At 46.7% G+C, this 15,954-nt stretch overlaps 1 protein-coding gene across 6 annotated transcripts; it reads left to right on the forward strand.

The window, feature by feature from the left end:
• Positions 1-1,137: 1,137 nt before the first annotated feature.
• On the forward strand, positions 1,138-15,720 carry TIRAP (TIR domain containing adaptor protein). Of its 6 annotated transcripts, XM_066365190.1 has the most exons (6): positions 1,422-1,475; positions 3,349-3,635; positions 3,726-3,781; positions 11,478-11,602; positions 13,358-13,969; positions 14,604-15,720. In XM_066365190.1, the coding sequence occupies exons 4-6, from the start codon at positions 11,539-11,541 to the stop codon at positions 14,621-14,623; spliced, it is 696 nt and encodes a 231-aa protein (XP_066221287.1). In that variant the 5' UTR covers positions 1,422-1,475; positions 3,349-3,635; positions 3,726-3,781; positions 11,478-11,538; the 3' UTR covers positions 14,624-15,720. The 6 variants fall into 6 exon arrangements, with proteins under 6 accessions (XP_066221284.1, XP_066221287.1, XP_066221289.1 ...); XM_066365192.1 differs by lacking the exon at positions 3,726-3,781 and having other exon boundaries at positions 11,479-11,602; XM_066365193.1 differs by lacking the exons at positions 3,349-3,635; positions 3,726-3,781 and adding an exon at positions 10,111-10,299 and having other exon boundaries at positions 1,453-1,475; positions 11,479-11,602.
• The last annotated feature ends 234 nt before the right edge of the window (positions 15,721-15,954 follow it).

Here is a 15,954-nt window from a genome sequence, read left to right on the forward strand (position 1 = left end):
GAATGGCTCTGCAACAGAGCGATGCCTCTGGTGGGTGTGCGGAGTGGATCCTGGTAGGTTGCATGCGGGAGTCTGACTGCCTCCCTGTTTCCAAGTTAAGAAAAATAAATAAATAAATGGTTTTTTTGGGGGGGTTTTGGTATTTTTCTGAAGCTGGAAACGGGAGAGACAGTCAGACAGACTCCCGCATGCGCCCGACTGGGATCCACCCGGCACGCCCACCAGGGACGCTCTGCCCACCAAGGGGCGATGCTCTGCCCCTCCGGGGCGTCGCTCTGCCACGACCAGAGCCACTCTAGCGCCTGGGGCAGAGGCCAAGGAGCCATCCCCAGCGCCTGGGCCATCCCTGCTCCAATGGAGCCTGGGCTGCAGGAGGGGAAGAGAGAGACAGAGAGGAAGGAGGGGTGGAGGGGTGGAGAAGCAAATGGGCGCTTCTCCTATGTGCCCTGGCAGGGAATCGAACCCTGGTCCCCCGCACGCCAGGCCGACGCTCTACCGCTGAGCCAACCAGCCAGGGCCAAATAAATGGTTTTTAATGTCAGAATAAGTTTAATTTTGTTGTATTTATTTCATTTAATTACCATAAACGCACGCTTGGACTTTTATATTTTTTCTTTAATATTTGACTTAATTATTATAACATTCCTCAGAAATTTGTAGATAGAGCGCCTACAATTATTTGTAGGATTTTAAATTTGCCCCGACTTCAAGAAGTTTGAGAACCACTGCCTTAAGGCATTAGTGAGCACAGCTCTCCCGCGGGCCTTATTCAGGCGACTAGGAGAGTCCTGTAGTCATCACTGTGACTGTGTCACTACTGAACTGTGCGAGAGCTAGGCACGAAGCCGTCTTCGCCTGGGCGCCAGCACCGAGCTAGGGCAGGGTTCCTGCTGCACTGGGCTCCGTGCCTCCCTGCGCCGGCTGGAGCCAGAAGATGGGTCCCCAGGGCCCATCTAATATTGTATTTCAGCCTAATACAAGGGCTAAGCCGTGGGGGCACAGGCTCCAAATAACACCCAGTGCAGCGGGGATTTGGGGAAGGAAGGGAGGAGTAAGGGCTACAAAGATGACTCTTGCCAGATGCAGGGCGTAGAGAACAGAGCTGGGAAAGGGGAGGGCACGCTGAGCGGAGGGAACCAGGGACCCGGGCGCAGAGCCGGGAGAGCCAGGGACTCTCTTCCCGAGACTCCGGGTGTCCCTGGTGGGGAAGGGCTTGTCTGCAAGTTGCTGCCCAAGTGGTAACTCCGTGGATGCCAGCGAGTCCAGCGGCAGGAACGACCCTGGCACCGGGCTGGCCCCGCCCGCACCGGGAGCCGCGGGGCCCAGCGCGGGGCGAGGCGGGACGCGCCGGGCGCTTCCGGGTGAGGAGTGGCTCCCGGCCGCGCGCGTACTTCCCCTCCGCGCGAGCTTTGGCGCCGCGCCCAGCCCGCACCAAGCCCGCACCAAGCCGCCCGCACTGCAGCCCGGCCCCGCAGGTGAGCGCCCGGAGCAGGTCGGGGGGAACGGTGGGGCCCCTCGGGTGGGTCCGGGGGCCGGAGAGGGAGGACAGGCTGCTCCGCACTCGGCCCAGCCCCGGGCAAGCCTGCCGATCCGCCTTCTCCCTCCCTCCTGCCCGTTTACCAGCTGCCCCCGGCACCCAGAGCGCGGAAATAGGATGAAAAGGGCCCTTGAGACAGCTGTCACCATCTGTCGCAAAGAAGCTGGTTCAGGGAGCCCTCCGTCGGGTTGTTTTCCCCACGACCTCCTGCAGCCTTCCCAGCTCCGCGCACTGCCTCTCCCTGTGCTCTTAGATTGGCTTTATGACCATGTTTCAGCAAGAACATGACTTTACTTAGGGTGGCGACCTGTCGGGACATTCCCTCCACAATCATTTCACCAGCAGTTGCCATGGTCTGGGCAAACAGGGAAAGTGCTCGAGTGACACCGTTGAACAGGACAGATTCAGCCCTCCTCTTCCTCCTGAAGATAGACAGTAAATTAGACATCACAGCCCACTCGGATAAGTGCAACTTAGAGAGGGGAGTTCTAAAGCTCACCCAGTTCACCAGGGGTCAGGAATGACTGACTGTCATATCTAGTTGTTTTTTTTAAAAACTTCTTTTTAATTGCACAAATCCTAAGTGAACATTTCCTGTGCAAACTGCATCCAGAATAAACAAAACATTTCTAGCTCTCCAGAAACTATCTCACACCCCACTTCAAATCACTGCTTCCACCTAAGTGTAACTACTAACCTGGCTCCAGTTTCATAAAATAGTTTTTACTCGGTTTTGAACTTTTGTTACATGGAACTGTATGTTATGTTCTTTTGGTGTATGGCATTTTATACTAACATGTGAGGTTCACAGAAGTTGCATTTGGCAGTAGTTTATTTGTTCTCATTATTGTGTCATGTTGCACTATATAGATAGACCACAATTTATTTTAACTTGTTCTATTCATTTATGTTTGTTTGATTCTTGTATGTGCCCTGACCTGTGATTGAACCTGCAACCTTGGTGCATTGGGATGACAGAGTTTTTTGATTACTGCTTCAGTTTTATTGGTTGAAATAGATCTGTCCAAATTTTGTTTTTTTCTTGATTCAGTCTTTGAAGATTGTATGTTTCTAAGAATTTATCCATTTTTTTCCAGATTGTCCAGTTGTTGGCATATAGTCTAGTATAGTTCTATATATTTCTGTGGTGTCAGTTGTTACTTCTCCTCCTTCATTTTACTTCTCCTCCTTCTGATTTTACTTATTTGGGTTCTCTCTCTCTAATAAGTCTGAGTTGAAAGGTTTATCAATCTTGTTTATCTTCTCAAAGAACCAGCTCTTGGTTTCATTGATCTTTTCCTGTTTGTTTCATTGATCTTTTGTATTTTTTAATTTAGACTCCATTTTGTTTCTGTTTATTTCCACTCTGATTTTTTAAAAATTATTTTTATTTATTTATTCATTTTAGAGGGGGGGGGGAGAGAGAAAGAGAGAGAGAGAAAGAGAGAGAAGGGGGGAGGAGCAGGAAGCATCAACTCCCATATGTGCCTTGACCGGGCAAGCCTAGGGTTTTGAACCGGCAACCTCAGTGTTCCAGGTCAACGCTTTTATCCACTGCGCCACCACAGGTCAGGCACGGCCACTCTGATCTTTATTATAGCCTCACTTCTACTCACTTTGGAGTTTGTTTTTCTTTATTTCCTTTAGGTGTAAGGTTAGATTGTTTATTTGAGGTTTTTTCTTGTTTCTTGAGATTGGCCTGTATTGCTATGGATTTCCTTCTTAGGGACTGCTTTTGCTATGTCATATAGATTTGGAGTTGTTATGTTATCATTTTCATTTTTCTCAAGGTATCCTTTCTTTTTTCTTAGTAACAGGAGGGGAAATAGAGACAGACTCCTGCATGCACCCCAACCGGAATCCACCTGGCAACCCCTGTCTGAAGTCAATGCTTGAATCAACGGAGCTATCCTCAGTGCCTGGGGCAACACTTGAACCAGTTGAGCCACTGGCAGGGGAAGAGAGAGAGAAGTGGGGGAGGGAGGGAAGAGAAGTAGATGATTGTTTTTCCTGTGTGTCCTGACTGGGGATCAAACTTGGGACGTCCACATGCTGGGCCAACGCTCTATCTACTGAGCCAGTCAGCCAGGGCTGCAAGGTATCTTTTGATTTCTTCCTTGATCTCATTGTTAACTCATTCATTGTTTAATAACATGTTATTTAGCCTCAATGTGTTTGTGTTTTTCAGATTTCTTTTTGTAATTGATTCGTAGTTCCATACTGCTGTAGTTGGAGAAGGTGCTTGATAAGATTTTAGTCTTTTTACATTTATTGAGACTTGTTTTGCATCCTGACATGTGGTCTGTCATGGAAAATGTTCCATGTGCACTTGAAAAGAATATATATTCTGCCCTGGCCGGTTTGCTCAGTGGTAGAGCACTGGCCCAGCGTATGGATGTCCTGGGTTTAATTCCCAGCCGGGGCACACAGGAGAAGTGCCCATCTGCTTCTGCACTTTTCCCCCCTCTCCTTTCTATCTCTCTCTTCCCCTACCACAGCAAGGCTCCATTGGAGCAAAGTTGGCCCGGGCACTGAGGATGGCTCCATGGCCTCTGTCTCAGACACTAGAATGGCTCCAGTTGCAATGGAGCATTGCCCCCTAGTGGGCTTGCCAGGTGGATCCCAATCAGGCACATGCAGGAGTCTGTCTCTCTGCCTTCCCACTTTTCACTTCAGAAAAAAAAAGAATATATCAATATATTCTACTTATTTGGGGTGAAATGTTCTGAAAATATCTATTACATTCATCTGGAGTAATGTGTCATCTAAAGCCTCTTTTTCTTAGTTAATTTTCTGTCTGGAAGATCTATCCATTGATGTCAGTGGGGTGTTAAAATTTCCTACTACTATTATATTACTATCAGTATCTCCCTTTATGTCTATCAAGACTTGCTTTACATATTTAGGTGTTTCAATGTTGGTTGAATAAAATATCTTATCTGCTTGACAACTATGTCTCCTAAATCTCAATATTATAAACTATTATATTTATAACTATTATAAATCTTATAAATATTAAAGCATATTTGGGTATAATAGCTCCACAGCTTTAGCTGCACAAGAACTGAAAAGTAAGAAGGAAGGTGTTTTGGGGTTTTAGGCTCCAGGAAGTAGACAGTGTATATGGCTAATGGAACTTATCTGGCATCTTGCTCAATTATTATCTGTCAAAGATGGTGTACATATTTGCGGTGCTTAAACTTTTCCATAATGTTAGTCACAGGACTTATACCAACCCACTTCCAGTGGCATATACTGTTGGGCAACTAGATTTCTTCTTTTTTTTTTTTTCATAGTCATTTTTTATTTTTCAATTACAGTTGACATCAATATTATTAGTTTCAGGAGTACAACCCAGTGATTAGGCATTATATGTGCCTAATCAGTATAACTTAATAAGTGATCATCTTGATAAGTCTCATACCCATCTGACACCATACATAGTTATTATATTATTGACTATATTCCCTATGCCGTACTTTATATCCCTGTGACTGTTCTGTAATAACCAATTTGTACTCCTTAATCTCCTCACCTATTTCACCCATCTCCCCAAACACTCCCACTGGCAACCCTCAAAATGTTCTCTGTATCTGTGAGTCTGTTTCTATTCTGCTTGTTCATTTATTTTATTTTTTAGATTTAATTGTTGATAGATATGTATTTATTGCCATTTTGTTCTTTTTTTTATTTTTTTTTTTACAGAGACAGAGAGAGAGAGAGAGGGATAGATAGATACAGACAGACAGGAATGGAGAGAGATGAGAAGCATCAATCATCAGTTTTTGGGGGTTTTTTTGTTGCGACACCTTAGTTGTTCATTGACTGCTTTCTCAGATGTGCCTTGACTGTGGGCCTTCAGCAGACCAAGTATCCTCTTGCTCAAGCCAGCAACCTCGGGTCTAAGCTGGTGAGCTTTGCTCAAACCAGATGAGCTTGCGCTCAAGCTGGCGACCTCAGGGTCTCGAACCTGGGTCCTCCGCATCCCAGTCCGACGCTCTATCCACTGCGCCACCACCACCTGGTCAGGCTTTGTTCATATTTTTATGTTTTCTTTCTTCTTCCTTCTTCTTCTTCCTCATCCTCTTCTTTCTCTTCTTTTCCTTTCTTCTTTGTCTTCTTCTGACTTTAATATTGCATGTAGTACTGGTTTGATGGTGATGAACTCCTTTAGCTTTTTCTTGTCTGGGAAGCTCTTTATATGTCCTTCAATTCTGAATGATAGCTCTGCTGGGTAGAGTAATCTCGGTTGTAGGTTCTTGATTTTTATCACTTTGAATATTTCTTGCCACACCCTCCTGGCCTGAAATGTTTCTGTTGGAACTCAGCTGACAGTCTATGGGAGCTCCCTTGTAGGTTACTTAACTGCTTTTCTCTTACTGCTATTAAGATTTTCTCCTGGCCCTGGCCGGTTGGCTCAGCGGTAGAGCGTCGGCCTGGCGTGCGGGGGACCCGGGTTCAATTCCCGGCCAGGGCATATAGGAGAAGCGCCCATTTGCTTCTCCACCCCCCCCTCCTTCCTCTCTGTCTCTCTCTTCCCCTCCCGCAGTCAAGGCTCCATTGGAGCAAAGATGGCCGGGGCGCTGGGGATGGCTCCTTGGCCTCTGCCCCAGGCGCTAGAGTGGCTCTGGTCGCAGCAGAGTGACGTCCTGGAGGGGCAGAGCATCGCCCCCTGGTGGGCAGAGCGTCGCCCCCTGTTGGGCGTGCCGGGTGGATCCCAGTCGGGTGCATGCGGGAGTCTGTCTGACTGTCTCTCCCCGTTTCCAGCTTCAGAAAAATAAAAAAATAAAAATTAAAAAAAAAAAAAAGATTTTCTCTTTGGCTTTAACCTTTTACATTTTAATTATGATGTGTCTTGGTGTGCCTCTTTGGGTTCATCTTTTTTGGGATTCACTGTGCTTCCTGGACTGATATGTCTAATCCTTCACTAGGTTAGGTAAGTTTTCTGTCATTATTTTTTGAAATAGGTTTTCGATTTCTTGCTCTCTCTCTTCTTCCAGCACCTCCATGATGCAAATGTTGGTGTGCTTGAAGTTGTCTCAGAGGCTCCTTACAATGTCTTCATTTTTTTGGATTCTTTTTTCTTTGTGCTGTTCTGATTAGGTGTTTTTTGCTTCCTTATATTCTAAATTGCTGGTTTGATTCTTGGCTTCATCTACTCTACTGTTGATTCCTGTAAATTATTCTGCATTACAGTTAGTGTAGCCTTCATTTCTTACTGCTTCTTTTTATTTTCTGTGTCCTAAGGTTCTTGAGCATCCTTTTAACTATTGTTTTGAACTCTGATAGGTTGCTTGCCTCCATTTTGTTTAGTTTTTTTTCTGGATATTTCTCCTGTTCTTAGATTTGGGGCATGTTTTTTGTTTCTGCATTTTGGCTGCTTCCCTGTGTTTGTTTCTATGTATTAGGTAAAGCTGTTATGTCCACCCGACTTGGTAGAGTGGCCTTGTGGAGTAGGTGTCCTGTAGGACCCATGGCACTGCTTCTCCAGTCACCCAAGCTGGGTGCTCCAGGTGCTGCCCTGTGTGGGCTGTGTGCACTGTCCTATTGTAGTTGAGCCTTGATCATCGTTGCCATCACTGGGAGTTATTGACCCCCAGGCCCAAAAGTTGAGTAAAGCCAGGTATCAGGGAATCACCAGGGTGGGGCAAACACTTGGAGCCAGGTTGATGGATACTCAGATATGGAACCTGCTTGCTGGCTTTGTGGGGTGGGAGTTGAGGTGTCTTGGTAAAGAAACAGTGGCGTCTGACAGCTCTTTTAACTGGCGGAAAGCTGCCCACCTAGTTCTTGCCCTGATGCCAGACAATCCAGTACCTTCCTGTATGTCCCTAGTTCCTTTCAAGCTGCCCCAGTGCTGGAGCTCCGAAGGAATGAATTCCAGTAAATCTGTGTGCAGGCCCTTTAAGAGGCACTCCTGGAACTCCTGCAGCTCTTCATTTCACTAGGCTACAATCCCCACTTGTTTTTACAGCCAGAAGTTATGGGGACTTCTCTCCCTGGCACTAGAACCCGGGGCTGGGAAGCCTGGTGTGGGTTGGGACGCCTCACTCCTCAGAGGGAACCTCTGCATCTGAGATATCCCTGCTGATGTTAAACTGTCACACGTGGGTGTGGGACATTTTGTTCTGCATCTCTGTCCCTTCTACCTGTTGTCTTGATGTGGCTTCTTCTTTAAATTCCTCATTGTATCTGACTGGTAGTGGCACAGTGGATTGTTGGCCCAGGATGCTGAGGGCTCGGGTTCATAACCCCAGGGGTGCCAGCCAGAGCACAGGAGGATCATCGGCTTGAGCGAGGGCTTGCCAGCTTGAACACAGGTTCGCCAGCTTGAGTGCAAGATCACTAGCTTGAGCGCAGAGTCACCAGCTTGAGCAAGGGTGACTGGTTTGGCTTGAACTCTCCCACCCGGGTCAAGGCACATATGAAAAGCAGTCAATGAACAACTAAAGTGATGCAAGTAAGAATTGATGCTTCTCACCTCTCTTCCTTCCCTCTCTCACCCTTTTTGTCTCTTTCTCTTTCTAAAATAGATGGTAGATAGATAGATAGATAAATGATAGGTAGGTAGGTAGGTAGATAGAATTCAGAACCACTGAAATCTAGCTAAATGATTGTAGGACTTCCATTTAGCTAGATTTAGTGGTTCTAAATGATGGTTGTTCTGTAGTTAAGTTGTAATTTTGATGTAGTTGTGAAAGATTTGAGCACTGTGCTTACCTATGCTGCCATCTTGACCAGAAATCCTGGATTTCTTCTTAACCAAACAATGAAAAAAGGCAATTACCCAAAGTCACATAATGCCAGAATGGCAAGTCGTTTTGTAAAATGAGAAACTAAAACTTTAAAATCTACATCTGTTGAGTAAAGTTTTACATTAGTTTTTCATCTTTAAGCTATCATTAAAATATCAAATGATTCTCCAGTTTGTAAGTGTATCAATACCAGATAACAAATTTTAAATTAAAACAATATTGAAAAACAATTTAAATACTCTAAAAACTAAGTGACATCTGTTTACTACTGGGAAAAAAAGGGATATCTTGAATGGTTAAAATGAACATGTCAAGAGACAGTAACACCTGGCCAGAAAAGGATTTCAAAACCTGACAGTGCCTTACCTTTGGCCCAGCACTTAGGCTGTCTGAAATACAGAGACTATTACCATATTTCCCCATGTATAAGACGCTCTCGTGTATAAGACACACCTTAATTTTTGGACTCGAAATTTGGAAAAAAGTGTATTACATAAAGTTATTGAACTCAAGTTTTATTCATCATAAAATTCATACAATTCCTCATCTGCTCGAAAAAGTAGGAAACGGAAGTAAAAAAAATCTACAACCACTGTATAAGACGCACCCAGTTTTTAGACCCCAAGTTTTTTGGAAAAGGACGCGTCTTATACATGCAGAAAGATGGTAGTCAGGAGAAGAAACACATACGTACACTAAAGTTTACCTGTTCATGTGCTTTTGGCTGCCGTAGCAGCTAGCTGCTTTTCTGTGAGATGTGTCTCTCTGATTCCCGCACCCATTCCAACTCCTCTTTCAGCCCCCCTTGCTGCTGCCCTTTTTTTTTTTATGACTGCAAACCAAGTCATTTTTTTTTATTTATTTATTTATTTTTTACAGAGACAGTGAGTCAGAGAGAGGGATAGACAGGGACAGATAGATGGGAACGGAGAGAGATGAGAAGCATCAATCATTAGTTTTTCGTTGCGCATTGCAACACCTTAGTTGTTCATTGATTGCTTTCTCATATGTGCCTTGACCGTGGGCCTTCAGCAGACCAATAACCCCTTACTGGAGCCAGTGACCTTGGGTTCAAGCTGGTGGGCTTTTGCTCAAACCAGATGAGCCCGTGCTCAAGCTGGCGAGCTCGGGGTCTCGAACCTGGGTCCTCCGCATCCCAGTCCGACGCTCTATCCACTGCGCCACCGCCTGGTCAGGCGCTGCTGCCCTTTTTAAGTTCTTTTTTTTTTTTTTTTAACTTTGATACATTTTCATGAATCAACAGTACCTCTTACATTGGTCAGCTTCACATAGGGGTGTTCAGCATTTAACAATTAACGAAACATTATTGTTCAATATAGAATGACATTCTTTACATTTTGAAACCCCTTATTTTAGTGTGTCTAATAATATAAGTTGCTTCTATATAAGTTCCCACGGGGTTTGTTTTTGACCTTTGTAGACTCAACAAAGAATGAGGAAGCAGTTCTTTTCCAGTTGCTCCGTAGCTCTAGAGCCAAGCTCTCTACCAGCCCTTCATCTCTGGGTTTGTCTAAAATCAGGGCCGTTTCTGCTCCACAGGGTGTCCTCCCAGAAACCCAGGCTGAAAAAGTCTCTATCATCAGAGACATCCCAGTCATTGTTGTGGGAAGAGAATGTGGCATGTCACCCATCTGTCGTATTCTTGTTCCCTTCCATATAAAATTAGAAGTAGTCTGACAATCCCTTACCAACGCCCAATCAAAAACCTTCTGGAATGTGGGATAGCACTGATCTAAAAATTAGTTTGGGGGAAATTGATGACAATATTGAGTTTTATTTTTTTATTTTATTTTTAAGTGAGAGGAGGGGAGATAGACTCCTGCATGCACCCCAAGTGAGATCCACCCAATAACCCCTCTCTGGGGCCCATGCTTCAATCAATCAAGCTATCCTCAGGCTGACACTGGGACCAGCTGAACTATCCTCAGTGTCCAGGGCTGATGCTCGAACCAATCGAGCCACTGGCTGTGAGAGGAGAAGAACGAGGTAAGGGTGGCGAGGGAAGGGAATAAAAGCAGATGGTCACTTCTTATGTATGCCCTGACCAGGAATTGAAACCGGAACGTCTACACACTGGGCCAACAACTCCCTCCATTGAACCAACCAGCCAGGGCCAATATGAGTCTTCTAAACCATGAACATAACATATCCTTCCAATATCGAGGTAATTTTGCCTGACCAGGTGGTGGCGCAGTGGATAGAACATCGGACTGGGATGCGGAAGACCCAGGTTCAAGACCCCGAGGTCGCCAGCTTGAGTGCAGGCTCATCTGGTTTGAGCAAAAGCTCACCAGCTTGAGCCCAAGGTCACTGGCTCGAGCAAGGGGGTACTCAGCCTGCTGAAGGCCTGTGGTCAAGACACATATGAGAAAGCAATCAATGAACAACTAAGGTGTTGCAACTAATAATTGATGCTTCTCATCTCTCCATTCCTGTCTGTCTGTCCCTGTCTATCCCTCTCTCTGACTCTCTCTCTCTGTCTCTGTAAAAAAACAAAAACAAACAAACAATATCGAGGTGATTTTAAATACATACTATCCCACACTTTTTCCAAGCATATAGGCCACATACCATTAGTACTTTACATAAATTAGCTCATGTAATCTTCACAGTGATGCTGAAAAGCAGATTCTGGTATCGTTTCCATTTACAGATGGAGAAGCTAAAGCTTAGCAAGATTAAGTAGCTTGCCAAAGGCCACAGTTAATAAAAAGTACTCGGCCTGGCCTGACCTGTGGTGGCGCAGTGGATAAAGCGTCGACCTGGAAATGCTGAGGTCGCCGGTTCAAAACCCTGGGCTTGCCTGGTCAGGGCACATATGGGAGTTGATGCTTCCAGCTCCTCCCCCCTTCTCTCTCTCTGTCTCTCTTTCTGCTCTCTCCCTCTCTGTCTCTCTCTCTCTCCTCTCTAAAAATGAATTAAAAAAAAAAAAAAAAGTACTCGGCCTGCACAGGCTGTAGTCTTTACCACTTTGTGGTACTGCTTCCCTGAGCTGACAGCTGAGGGACAGAGAGATGGATGGATGCATACATGCATGCATGCATAGAGGAAGTTATTCAAGGGAAGGCCAACTTAGAGGAAAAGTTTTTCTCTCTTCTCTCAGCATCTGTCTACCTAGATACAAAATTATTTGTCCAAATAGCAATTTTCCTTTTCCCATTTCAGCATCTACATAGGAAGTCCCTGCAAAGAGCTACCTGCCAGCTGCCCTTTCCCAGATCCCAAATGCATTCCAGGCCAGGTGGAGCAGAGAGCAGCCACTCTACTGGTCATGCTGAACTCATTCTCTGTAAGTCTAACCACACCACACAGATTTGGCTTTATCTAGAAACCAGCCCCAATCACATGGGTATCTCTCCCATGAGGGTTGAGGGACCCATTTAAAGACTGAGCCTTCATCAGGCATTAGTAGAGAAAGAACATCAGAGCCCATCTCCTGGGACTGAGAATAAGATAAGTACAGCTTTTGTGATCCTCTCTGTCTGTCTCTTGTAGGATGGCTGTTCCATGAAGTCAAGACTAGGTCCCCTCCCTTCTCCTGCTTTACCAATGCCTGGTCTCATGGGGTTAGTTTTGAGCCTAATACTATGGCATCATCCACCTCCTTCCCAGCTTCTGGCTCCAGGTCCAAGAAGCCTCTGGGCAAGATGGCTGGTGAGTGGAAGCAGACTCCCACCGCTGCTCTTGCTCCTCAGCATTCCTAGTGGTGCGGTGGGAGGCCTGCCTGGCCCAAACTCAGGAGAAGGGCAGGGATGCTGACAGTGGGGGACTCCTGTCTTGGTTTTGGCGCCCCCGTGCTTTGTGGCATGAGTAGAAGAGGTATGTGTCATTGGAACCTTCAAACCTAACGCGCAGGTGTTCCAGGTGTGTTTAGCTAATTTTCCTAGCCCGAAAATGATAGTGCTGAGTACTTAACATTGGGTCTCTTGTCATCTAAATATTTCAGAATCCTTCGGAGGAAGGAGCCAAGCAGAGAGAGAGAGAGAAAAAAAATCAATTTCCAGAACATCAAACTTTCTGTTCCTATCAAAAGCTGGGGAGGCTGAGTTGACATCATTATGGAATACTGACCCTATACCAGACACTGCATTATCCCAGTTAATCACCAACAACTAAAATGAACCCATTTTACAGATAAGGAAATAGAGACACAGACTGACTTGCTTAAGGTCATACAGAAAGCCAACTGGTTCACAAGCAGATCTCTGCCAAAGTGTAGGCTCTAGATCACCAAACTCTGTGCTCTGCAGGGGCTCTGCGCAGTAGCCTTCTTCCGTACTTTCATTCCATACCCATTTAGCAACAGTTTTAAGATTTCTCAGAGCCAAACAGATGCCAGTCTCTCTGCCTCTTTCCCTCCCATAATGGGTGGTCCGCCTTAAGCCAGATTTGCCTCCCTTCAGTGCTGAAAATGAGTTTGGTGACTGACTGATCCTTCTAGCTTCACATAGCTCTGCTTACAGACGCACATATGATTGACTAATCAGCTCTGATTAGGGTAAGCTGGATCAAAGGGCCCAGAACAGAGCAAGATCATCTTTCCCAACAGGCTGGTAAAATAGCCAAGAGTTCTTCTCCTTTTCTCATATTGTTGTTATACCAAGTCTGAAAAAAAAATTGAGGTATAACTGTCATACAACATTATATTAGTTTCAGGTATACAACATGATTCAGTATTTACATATATTGCAAAATGATCAGCACCAGTTAATATCTGTTACCATACATGACAGAATTTTTTTTCTTAAGTAGAGAACTTTTCAAATTTATTCTCTTAGTAACTTTCAAATATGCAGTACAGTATTATTAACTACAGTTATTTGCTGTACATTACATCCCAGGACTTATAAAACAGAGTTCCTGTGTCTTCCCCAAACCTTTTAAGATAGTGGGAACTTTGGGTGCGACCTGAGGCTGTGCAAATAGCCAGGCAGTGGGTCGGAACTGGGCGGTGCTGGCCAGCGCAGGAGGGCGGCTGGACTCCTGGCCCGGCCCCTCTCTGCGGTGGGCAGCAGGGGTCAGGTCTGAGCGGTGTCTCCCGCAGGCTGGCTCCGGCAGGCCCTGTCGAAGAAGCCCAAGGAGATGTCTATGTCCCAGGAAAGCGCCCCGGGTGACAGTGACACTCCGCCACAGGGCTCTCAGGATGACCCCCCAGCCTCGGGTCCCAGTGCGGCTCTGGCCCCATCCCCGACCACAGCACCCGCCCTGCCGCTGTCACAGGAGGGCATTGCCAGCAGCACCAGCAGCAGCCGCTGGAGCAGGGACTACGACGTGTGCGTGTGCCACAGCGAGGAGGACCTGGCGGCAGCGCAGGAGTTGGTGGCCTACCTGGAGGGAGGCTCTGCTAGCCTGCGCTGCTTCCTGCAGCTACGCGACGCGGCCCCCGGCAGCGCCATCGTGTCCGAGCTGTGCCGGGCGCTGGACAGCAGCCACTGCCGTGTGCTGCTCATCACACCCGGCTTCCTGCGAGACCAGTGGTGCAGGTACCAGATGCTGCAGGCCCTGAGCCAGGCCCCCGGCGGCGAGGGCCGCACCATCCCCCTGCTCGCAGGCCTTGCCAGGGCCGCCTACCCGCCAGAGCTCCGCTTCATGTACTTCGTAGATGGCCGCGGCCCGGACCGAGGCTTCCGCCAAGTCAAAGAGGCCATCCTGCGCTGTAAGCCCTGCGCGGAGGGGCGGCGGGGAGGGGGGGGGCGGGGGGGGAGGGGGGGCGGGGGGGGAGGGGGGGGAGGGGGGGAGGGGGGGCGGGGGGGGAGGGGGGGCGGGGGGGAGGGGGGGCGGGGGTGCCGTCTGACCTGCTCGCGCTGGCAGGGCAGAGCTCCATAGCCCAATAGTTCAAGGCATCGTGTATTTCTCTGGCAGTTACTTAAGCCCTCTGCCTGGTTTCCTCATTGGGAACGAGAAGGATATACCATGTACCTCAATAAGTATATACACTAAGTGTTCAGAGCAGGGCCTGGCACATAGCAAGTCCCCAATAAGTCTTAGCCATTATAATCATTGTTAGTATTCATAGTATGAGTTTCTCTCATGCAGGTCAAGTTGGAGATGTCCACCAATTGGTGGGCAAATGCCAGGAAGAACACTGGTTTAGTAGGGCAAGGCTGTGCAAATAATTGGGAAGAATTGTCCCCCTACCCCCACCCCATAAGCAAATCTAGAGGAGGACGTTATATTACAGCGTGTTTTGAAGTAAAATAAGTCAGAAGAGCTAGAGACCTGTTAGGGGAAACAGATGCTGGATTGGGGGAGGGTGACAAGCCCTGTGATTTTGTTTGTTCTTTTTTCAGATCTACAGACCCTCAGCTGACACTTCTCATTCACCATGGGGCCTGGAAAGCTGGCACAAAGCTGGAAATCAAATTAGAGCCCAGGGCCTTGGATCCAGCAGGAGTGATAAGGCCTGAGCTGGTAGCACTTTGTATGTGATTCTGAGATCAGGTTGCCCAGCAGGCTTCCAGTATTGTTGGCTCCCCCAGGAAGGCCCTGGGGAAGCTGGGGATTTCCCCCAGGAAGGCCCTGGGGAAGCTGGGGACTCCCCCAGGAAGGTCATGAGGAAGCTGGGGACTCCCCAGGAAGGCCATGCGGAGCCAGAAACTGGAGGTGGTAGGAGGAGGTGCTGATACCCAGATGACCACCAGTGTTTTGCCTCCTTATTGGACATGAGTCTGGTACATCCCTATGTCTTCTTCCCGTGGGATCAGGCACTAGTATACAGATGCCTTCCTCCTGAACAGGCGACTCACCTGATAAATCAGCTAGGAGCCTAGAGTACATGTCTCAGCATGGATCATTTTTCCAGTTGCCTGGGAAAGCCCTGGGGACATGTCAGGAGAAAGGCACAGGTATCAAGTCTTTCACACTCATGTGCTCCATTCTCTTTCCTTTCATTCACTTTGGAAAGCTACATGAAAAATGCACTCAGCACTGTGCTGTATTTTTACTGTATGCTTGTCATTAAAGACCCAAACCTAGAAACTATTCTGAATAGACAAGAAGCCAGTGGGGTGAAAGAAGGAAAGTACAGATCTTTTACCTGGGATCAAAAGCCCTCCCACTGATGCTTGGACAGTTGGGGCCCTCATCACAGGTCTGACTAGAACTCACGCTTCATAGTAGCTTCTACACCTCTGTACCAAGAGAAACAGCATTTTTCTTCTGGCAGATGATGATGTACCTGGTAGAAGAGGCAAGGTTTCATTCATCTGTTCTTAGTAAAATTTGTTGTTGAACCAAAATGAATTTCTTGTTCCCCCAATGTATACTTTTTTTGCCTCTTTTCTCACTTCTCCTTTTACTGAAAGATATTTATACTTATGTATATTTTGTAATTGAGACCAAATTGGCATATAACATTAGTTTCAGGTGTATGTCAGTATTTGTGTATATTTTGAACTATGAATTATTTTATTACGCACAAAAGGACTAAAGCATACTATAATGTGCACTCCTGTACCTGCCACCAGCCTAAGAAGCAAAAACGTTGCAATCCCTACAGTGCTCCCTTTTTGCCCGTTATTTTCCTCCATCCTCCCACCAGAAGTAACCACTATTCTGAAGTTGGAATTTATCATTATTAGTTTTTTAAAAATTTTTTATTGATTTTTAGAGAGTTAGAGAGAGGAAGAAAGAGAGAAACAC

The sequence above is a fragment of the Saccopteryx leptura genome, chromosome 2 (genome assembly GCF_036850995.1).
Source record: "Saccopteryx leptura isolate mSacLep1 chromosome 2, mSacLep1_pri_phased_curated, whole genome shotgun sequence".
Classification (NCBI taxonomy): Eukaryota; Metazoa; Chordata; class Mammalia; order Chiroptera; family Emballonuridae; genus Saccopteryx; species Saccopteryx leptura.